Source organism: Gossypium raimondii, chromosome 7, assembly GCF_025698545.1.
Source record: "Gossypium raimondii isolate GPD5lz chromosome 7, ASM2569854v1, whole genome shotgun sequence".
NCBI classification, from domain to species: domain Eukaryota; kingdom Viridiplantae; phylum Streptophyta; class Magnoliopsida; order Malvales; family Malvaceae; genus Gossypium; species Gossypium raimondii.
The window spans coordinates 12220021-12230108 of NC_068571.1; the positions used below are offsets into that span (position 1 = coordinate 12220021).

A 10088-nucleotide genomic window follows, 5' to 3' on the forward strand; every position below is an offset into this window, starting at 1 on the left:
CAAAAAATCGTCATTTTAGTTAATAGATTTATTGGCTATTATTTGAGTCAAGATTGAGAATTTTAAAATGCATGGATTAAAAATTATCAAATTGGAGACCATGAATTAAATTTACAATTTATACATAATACATGACTAATAATCGAATTTGATTTGACAAATTTAACTATTACAATTTGGTTTAAAATTGAAATTTTAAATTTTAAAAATATAAAAACTAAAATTAAAAAAATATAAAAATTAAAAACAAATATTAAATCCAAAACTTAGCCATAATAATATTAAAATTGGATAAAATAAAATAAATTAGCTTGCTTAACTCTAGAGCCCTTGAAGTTTTTAAAATCAGGTTTATTTGACTCTCTAATTTTATAAAAAAATTAATTTGTCATTTTTAGACTTTAAATTTACGTTTTTTGTCAAATCATTCTAAAATAGATGAAAACATTAAATTTTTAATTTTGCTGATGTAGCATACATGTGGATGACAAATCAAGATTTAATTAATTTTTAGAATTTAAAGATTAAAATCATGAAAATCATTTAAAAATTATAAAAAATATAAAAATTAATTAAATGCTAATGTGTTATCCATGTGGTAATCTGTATGTCATATCAACAAAATTAATGACATTAACCTTTTCATCTATTTTAGGTGATTTAATAAAAAATACAAGTTTAAAGGCTAAAAAAAGGTGAGAAATTAAATGGATGACAAAATGACTTTCTTTCTTTCTTTTTTTTAATGTAAAATTGAAGGGTCAAAAAATCATTATGCCTTAATAAATAAATTTATACTGAATAATAAATCATATGTTGAGATGTCATTAATGACATTTAAAAACAATTACAGATTATTAAACATTTTAATAGTTGAGTAAAAATTTTAACCTACATAATTCATTAACAGTACGGGTGCAGCCAAAAGGGACAGGGAAGGCTGGCTAAATGGAAAAATTGCTTTATACCTCTTCTCCAAAATTAAAATAAAAATATTAATTTAATTTTTTTAAAAAATTTTCATTAAATAAAAAATTATAATTTTAAATTTTTTAAAAAATTAAAAAAATTATAATCTTATCTCGATCCGTCTAAACCAAATTCCTAACTTTGTCACTAAAAGCACTAAATATAAAACCATTTATATTTTATTTATTATATAAAATTTGATAAAAGTATATCAATATAAAAATTATATAACATAAATCTATAAAAATAATATAAAAGAGAATACATGTCCTGTTTGATTCATTCTTTTATTTTTACTTTTGCTGTTTATTCTTTTTTTTTTAGTTTTGGATGAGATAGGAAAGGGTAAATAAGAGTGGGAGGAAAAAGGAGTAAAGAGAGAAATTGAGAAAACAAAATATTTTGCTCTTCATCGTATTTTTACTGTTAAAAGTATTAAAATTCATTATTATATCCATAAAAGAATTTATTATTAATAGTTTATAATAGTTTTATATATTATAATATTTATGTATTTGTATCATATTCATGATATTTTTTATTTTATGATACATTTGGATATAACTTTTTTTTTGGTATCATATCTTACTTCATCATATATATTTTGCATTATTTGTCATACAATTCAAATTTAACTCTAAATTTATTTATTTAAGATATTAAATTTTAATATATTTTAAAATTTTAAACTATATGTATGCCAGTTAACAATTAATTAATTTTAAAATTAAAATAATTTAAAAATATTTTTATAGTTTTTTATACTTTTAAATAATTTTAGTAATTTTAATAGTTTGAAAATAATTTTATAATATTTTGAATTTTAAATTAAAAAATTAACTAATTGCTGCATAACATTTATATGGAGAAAGAATTATATGAATTGTGATTCCACATCATCCTTAATCCTTTCCAATAAGAGCATGACAAATCAAATTTTTACACTTGATTTTCAGCTTTTTTTTTCCTGAAAAAATTCAAATTTAACTAAAAATGCTAAAAATTAGGATGGAAAATTTGATTTGTCATGTCCCTATTAAAAAGGAATAAGAATGACGTGGAATTACAGTTTTATACCACAATTTAGATGTATGTAAGAAGGAAAATACATGGTTTTACTCAAAAAAGGAAAGAAGAGGGAAATTGGGAATGATATTAGGATTACATATGGATACATAAAATAATGAGATTAATAAAGAAAAAAGAAAAACAGGGAAGCAGGTAGGCGGCCAAGCCAACTCAAACTCGGTACTTACTTTTGCTTCTTAGTTGTTAATAGTGCTCATCAACATCACCAACTTTTTGCGTAATTTTTATTAGATCCCGATCTTTTTCCATAACTTCCCTGTCCCAGAAAACTAGAACATTTTAATAATTCTCCAAGTTTCAACTATTCACATTCATTCATAAAACTACAAAACCATTTCCCACCTCCATGTTTGTCAAACAAACCACCCATTAAATCCATCTGAAAACAACTCCCCAACACTGCGTTTGTTTTGCTCTGTCTCACTTCTTTTTTTCTTTCCATGCAACGAAAACAATGAAGCTAATCGTTTTTTCATTGTTTTTATGGGCAACATTGGTGGTGAGTGTGAGCTCAGATCTAGCTTCCGACAGGGCAGCCTTGTTGGCTCTTCGAGCAGCTGTTGGTGGACGCATCCGTTTGTGGAATCTTTCAAGCAGCCCATGTAGTTGGACTGGTGTAAATTGTGTCCAAAACAGAGTCGTCGAGTTAAGGCTCCCCGGAATGGGACTGTCAGGTCAGCTTCCCATTGCCATTGGTAACTTAACTCAGCTCCAAACTCTTTCTCTTCGTTTCAATGCTCTGTCTGGGTCAATCCCATCCGACTTTGCCAAGCTTACCACCCTTCGAAACCTCTACTTACAAGGGAATGGGTTTTCGGGTCAGATCCCGGGATTCTTGTTCACTTTGCAAAACCTCATCCGGTTAAATCTTGCAAACAATAATTTCAGTGGTACCATCCCTGAAAGTGTCAATAATTCGACTAGGTTGGGCACATTGTTTTTAGAGAACAATCACTTATCTGGGTCAATACCAGATATCGAGTTGCCTTCGCTTGTGCAATTGAATGTTTCTTTTAATCAGTTAAACGGATCAATCCCGAAAGGGTTATCAGGGAAACCAAAGAGTGCTTTTCAAGGGAATTCTTTATGCGGGAAGCCTTTGGTTTCTTGTGACGGAACTGAGAGTAGTGGGAGCAAGTTGTCTGGTGGAGCAATTGCTGGTATTGTCATTGGGTGTGTGCTTGGTGTTTTATTGGTTTTGATTCTCTTGATATGTCTATGTAGAAGGGAGGGTGGTAAAAAAACCAAGACAAAAGATATAGCCCCTGCAAAACTGGCTGAGATTGAAATTCCAGCAGACAAGGCAGCAGGGGAGAGTGATAATAAAAATGGTGGTGCCTTGTCTGGGGTAGTCAAAAACGATGCTAAGAGCAGTGGGAATAAGAAGTTGGTGTTTTTCGGGAACGCGCCGAGGGTATTCGATCTGGAGGATCTATTGAGGGCATCTGCTGAGGTGTTGGGGAAGGGAACATTTGGGACGGCTTATAAGGCCACCTTAGATATGGGGGTGGTTGTTGCAGTGAAGAGGTTGAAGGATGTGGTGGTGTCAGAAAAGGAATTCAAGGAGAAAATGGAGGTAGTGGGAGCCATGGATCACCAGAACTTGGTCCCATTAAGGGCCTATTACTTCAGTGCAGATGAGAAACTTCTTGTTTATGATTACATGTCCACAGGAAGCTTGTCTGCACTTTTGCATGGTGAGTATCACTTTCTTTACTAGGCTTTCTTTTGCGGGCATTGTACTCTTGCTTTTGCGGCACTGTTATTATCGATGTTCTTCCTTTTTCTTGACAATTTTGATTGCTGGAATGGACCAACTTTTTGAATTTCTATCAGCTAAATCTTGTAGATCAATTTCTTGGTTATATGTTATTGACTGATCTAGCATTTACAATTTCGTTTGCTGTTGCATTTTAGCAACTTTGTTAAAGAACCCTTAAATTTCTACCTCTGAAATTTTATAATTGCCATTTTCAAACAGGTAACAAAGGAGCTGGCAGGACTCCATTGAATTGGGATACAAGGTCCAGCATAGCCCTTGGAGCTGCCAAAGGCATTGCATACCTCCATTCCAAGGGACCAGGAATCTCCCATGGAAACATCAAATCCTCCAACATCCTTCTCACTACATCCTATGAAGCTCGTGTGTCTGATTTTGGTCTTGCTCAGCTTTCTGGCCCAACATCGACCCCCAACCGTGTAGATGGCTACCGTGCTCCAGAGGTAACAGATGCTCGTAAAGTTTCTCAAAAAGCCGATGTCTACAGCTTCGGTGTATTGCTTCTAGAACTGCTTACAGGGAAGGCACCCACACATGCATTAACAAATGAGGAAGGAGTAGACCTCCCAAGATGGGTCCAATCCGTAGTTCGAGAGGAGTGGACTGCCGAGGTGTTCGACCTCGAACTTCTCAGATACCAGAATGTGGAGGAGGACATGGTCCAGCTCTTACAGCTTGCCATTAACTGTACTGCTCAATATCCCGACAAACGTCCTGCAATGGATGAGGTGACGAGCCAAATCGAGGAGCTCTGCCGCTCTAGCGATCAGAGAACATAGACACATGAAATCCTAGACGATGGGTCATCGCAGCTGGTTTACTCAGTTGCTTTCGTAGGCTCTCCACCATCTTCAGTACAAGACTAAAATGTCAGCAGCAATCTTTCATTTTTTTTTATTTTTATTTTTTTCATTTTGGTTTGATAGAGTTCTCATTGTATTGTATGTTTATTATTGAGTTCATTCTATTGAAGAAACTGTTGCATTTTGCATTTCCATTTTTATTTTTGCTTCAACATTTTCCCCCACATTCATAGAAACATTGTTCTTTTCTCTCTTATTTCCCTGTAATTTTGCATTTGGTAGGGGGAATTCATATATTGTTAATTGTACTTGGTTGTGTGAAGTGTGAATAACTGGTCCTTTACTTTTTGCTTTCTTACTACTCGCTCACCCTTCCCTGCATTTCGCATTAAGATATCACTTTCATTTTTCTGTTTTTTATTTCACCACAGATTTTAGGCTGGACCATATACAAAATTTCATTACTTTTGTTAATCATATATTTGAATATTTGAGTCCACCATCAAAATTTATTTTCCTAAATCCATTTTATTTTTAAAATTTTTAGAGTTCAAATATTCGACAAATAATCTATACCATATTCAAGGGATTTATTGAGTTTGTGTCACCTTTAATCGTGTCCCAGCGCAGTTGGGCAATCATTAAAAATCTTTCTTTTTATAAAATAATAAACATTATCGTGGGGATATTTTTGTCATGTGAATTCTATTCTTCCTCTGTTAAAAAAGGATTAACTTACACCGATATAAAACTAACATGATTTTGCATACTTCATAACTTTTTATGATTGATATATTAAGAATCCAACCGTCATATTTGATTTTCATTCATATAGGTCATATATGCCAAGTTTGTAATAAATAAAAATTTCTAACTACTCATTTTAACTAAAAAATTTTCAACCGTTAAATATATAATAATACAAACAATTTTACACTGATTTGATAAAGGTTAAATATATATACTAATACAGATAGAGTTTTAAGTCGATATGACAAACATATAGGATTGATTCAAAATTTCACATGTATCACAAGTACAATTATATTGATGAATTCAAGATTAATAGTTAAAATATTAATAGTAAAGAAAATTATAAAAGTGTGTAAAACCATGTTAATTTTACACTTAAATGTGTTTGATGGGATTCAACTTAATACACCATAATTTTTAATAGTTTTACCATCAATACTAATATTTAAGATTTTTACTGAGTTAGTATCACCGCTCAACCGGATTTTAATTTAGTGTAGAATCTATCAAAAGCTTTAGCTATTATTTTGAGGTCAATTTTATCTTTTAGATAAAATCTAAAAAAATTTGCAAATGATGATTCAAACCCGAACATAATGATTTTAATAACTCAACTTTACCATTTCAATTAAAGTCATATTTAGTTGTTATACTAAACATTGTAAGTGCGCCATAATCTAGTTTTGACTAAAACTTTATTTCATCTTTAAATATCTTTTATAAATATATATATAACATAAATTTTTTCACCTATGTGTGTCATGATTTTTTTGCCATAATCTTTTACTATAATCTAATATTATGAAAGATTAGAATAATGATGTTGAAGAAGACAAATAAATAATTTGGGATACAGCTGGTAATGGTATCATAAAAATATTTGTTTCATATGATATCTCATTTTCAATTTCAAAAGAATATTGAAGATACCCATGCTTTCCAGGAAGGGTGGCACTCTAAAGTAGTTGAGAGGAAAAATTATAGAATTTTTTAAATTTTAATTAATTACTCATAATGTAAATAAAGTTAATAAATGTTAATTTTTCATTTATTTCAAGATGTTTTGACAAAAAACATTAATTTAAGGGTAAAAGAAAAGAAAAATTAAATGAAGGACTAAAATATATATTTTAAAGTTGGAAGGTCAAATAAGTCAATATACTTTTATTTTATTTTGGACATATATAAAATTTTAATTTAATATGCAGTAAAATATACGAGGATTGATTTGATACCTTATATATTTTTTGAATTACAATTATATATATTATGAAATAAATAATAAAGAATTCATCAATAGGGATGATTATAATGCTTCTCCAAAATTTATATTTATATTTATAGATATAAGAAATATAAATGAAATAAAACTCTACTTCTACTGAATATTAGAGTCCTAAAGTACATCAATCTTATCTTGAAGTTGATAGACATCCACTTAATAATAATATATTTATAACACTCTCGCTTAGATATTCATTGGTAGATAATGTGCCATGTTAAAACTTTACTAAGATAAAACCTTGTGGAAACAAATCCTACTGAAGGAAAAATAGTATACATATCTATAATACACATAACATGCTACCCCATTAAAAACCTTAACAATAAAATCTAATGGGATAAAATCTCAGTTAAGGGAAAATAAGTACAGAGCGTATTTACTTGCCTTCATGACAACATCACATGATATCTCAAATTCTACGTATTCAATCTTGAATGTTAGCTTTTCAAATGATTACTTGAATGGATTTGCTAAGCATTTAAGTCATAAGTGAAGAAAAATTTTGGGAGAAATATTTTTTGATCTCTATAAGATTTCCAATAATAACCATAACAAACTTTAATCATGATCCTTCTATAATATACATATGTTCAATCAATTTAATATATATTTACTCAAATATTTGAACAATTTCTTGAAAATTTCTATATGCTTCCAGCATTCTAAATACTTTAAGGATTTTAATATAAACTTCATTTTTCTTTTTTGTTTTCGCAAAACTACTCATTTGTACCTCACCGACTTTATACCTTTAAATGTTTAGTCTGCTGGTTCAGAAACTTCATAATTTAATTCTACTTGAATTGTGTCTTTTTGTTTTTGTCCAATCTATTCCATGTCTATATTTCTCAACATATTTATTCAAAATCCTCATTCTTTTCATGATTTCAATAATAATATTGTATGCAAAATTTTTGTCGACAACTTTTATTTCCATGGTTCTATATTTTCTCGTATTGACATAACTTATCGATATATCTTTATTTTCATTATTTTCACATTCAATTTCAAGTACCTGAATCTCTTCTCGAGTTTTAATGACTTGTTATGTCTTGGGTCTCTTCAGGAGCACTCATCGCCACTATATGACCATATTGATTTATTATTTTCTTTTACGCTAATTTTTACCTTTGAAACCAACTGATCTACCATGTTTCAAGCATGCATGACTTTCATTTATTCTAACATATTGTCCTACTAAGACTTCGTTTCAAATCAAAATATTAGTTGGTATATAACACTAGGTTATTCTCATAAAGTCAAGAAATGCATCGATAGTTAAGTTGTAATAAAGTAAATTATTTTCTTGAACTTCGCTTCAAATTACTTTCTATAAGGATCTAAATAATGACAATTCATTCTAAGTACTTTATATCCAACCATTATTTCTCTCCCTTAATGTTGGAGGAAAATTGTCAAATCAAAATAATAATGAAATCAATCATAGTTGAATCTTCAATTGGATCAAAACATCTAATAATACAAGGAGACTTGTAATTAATATATATTCACAACTTTATTTGAACACCCATTTCGTGCATTGTGGTGGAGTAACTTGAATATCTACTACACATTCAAAAATTATAAAATGGATTGTATTTGACTCAGGACCAAAAGACAATTGTAATAGAGAGTGTTTATCAAAACTTATTGGCATGATGCGTATAAGTGTTAATTCATATAAAATATCATATCCTTATATATATAGAAAAACTTTTATTCTAAAAAAAATACTGTTTAGCTACTTATTGGAGGCATTTAATTATTAATTCAGCTAAACCATTTTATACACATAAACATCAGACTTTTAATGCGATTCCAGTCAAATCATGTGATTCGTCTTGAAGGCCTCGAAACTGCGCCAAGTTCAAAGGGCCCAAATGCAAGATGAAAACATTCAAGTCCATGCAATACCTTGCATATGGACGTTTAAAGCCCATTTATGCTTTTTAACTTGTTTTATTTCCACAGCTTGTTTAAAGTTAAGTTTGTTCAATTCTTGTCATGATAATTAATTTGTGTCCTTGTTATTTCATCGTTTTAATTGTGTTTTATAACATGTCTTAGATTTTGGCATCTTTAATGTGTCTTAGTTTTGCATTGCATTTTAATTCACAGATTTTGTTTTATCTTATGTTTTCATCATGTGATAAGTTATGCCATGCTTTTATTCGAGTGTTTAAGTTGCTTACAATTGGGTTTGTTTAACTATTGTATTAGTTGAGTATGTCGTTTAGTCATGTTGAAAGTCCAGTTTTAATCTAGTTGGTCATGTTGTTAAAGAGTCATGTTAAATAGAGTCTTTGTGTTGATTCATGTGTGATTGTTTGAAATGATCTAACATCTATTTATATGTGTGTCATAGGGATTGTTCGACTAGCCATTTAAAGACTCTTTATGCATATTCATTAAAGCCAAATGCATGCACAATTATGTTCACAGAACTTCAAAATACATGCCATTATTTTTGGTTCATGTGATTGTTTGTATGGGTGGACTAGATACATGGATACATGCATTTTATGAATGGCCAAATTCAAGGAATCCTTCACATACATGGATGGTGGCAAGGAGGGGAGCTTAATATGACTATTTGAGTGCATTCATGCATGGCTCATATGCATTGGCGTCCAAGGGAGGTGAAGCTCCATAAATGTACACAATAAACCTCAACTATGCATGCACCAATTTGAGGAATGAACTTGACTCTTCACTCAACATTCACATGTAAATGCCTTAATTGCAAGATTAATGAAGCATACATTTCATCTATACATGCATGCATGGAAATGAGAGAAGTTTCGCATTAAAATGGTAGCATTCATTGTGCTCATACATGAATCTTCTCAAAAGAATGAATCTGCCCATTCATGCACTTCAAAGGGGGGACAAATTGCCTATTCACATCTAAAGACATGTATAAATGTCCAAATACATGTAATCACAAGAGGATGAACATCCATGAACATCCAAAGGGGGAAGAATGTAACCCTTCACGTATCCACTAAATCAACATTATGCATGAATGAATTTTAATTCTATGTGTGAACAACATTATGGCCAAATATGGCTATTAGCTTTCTAAGAGTCTATAAATAGTTTGAAACTTTTCAATTGTAAGGAGACCATCTTTTGAATATAAAAATTATTTGTGAGATTATTTCTCTCTGGTTCTTTATTGAACTAAACCGAACTTATCAAACTTTTTAAAGTTTGTAGTGTTCATTTGTCTTATCGTTTTGTTTCCCATCACGAAGTGTGGCAACTTCCTTATACTGAGGTTTTAGTAAGCTTGTGAGTTAAGCGGGTTGGAGTTTTAATCTAGCTATGGTTCCTTATACTGCAACTACTACGAGGTCGAGGTTCCATCCATTTAGATAATTTTCAAGATGGTCCTTCCTATTCGAGC

At 30.4% G+C, this 10088-nt stretch overlaps 1 protein-coding gene across 1 annotated transcript; it reads left to right on the top strand.

Moving 5' to 3' along the window:
- Nucleotides 1-2211: 2211 nt before the first annotated feature.
- On the top strand, nt 2212-5002 carry LOC105801200 (probable inactive receptor kinase At1g48480). The gene is made up of 2 exons (XM_012632534.2): nt 2212-3755; nt 4040-5002. Exons 1-2 carry the CDS (start codon nt 2513-2515, stop codon nt 4615-4617), a joined length of 1821 nt encoding a protein of 606 aa, XP_012487988.1. The 5' UTR covers nt 2212-2512; the 3' UTR covers nt 4618-5002.
- Nucleotides 5003-10088: the final 5086 nt, after the last annotated feature.

What these genes read in the sequence shown, in the direction of transcription:
- LOC105801200 (XM_012632534.2), top strand. Translation starts at nt 2,513, where the DNA reads ATGAAGCTAATCGTTTTTTCATTGTTTTTATGGGCAACATTGGTGGTG. An exon ending in CTTGTCTGCACTTTTGCATG is followed by an intron (nt 3,756 to 4,039) that starts GTGAGTATCACT and finishes ATTTTCAAACAG; the next exon opens with GTAACAAAGGAGCTGGCAGG.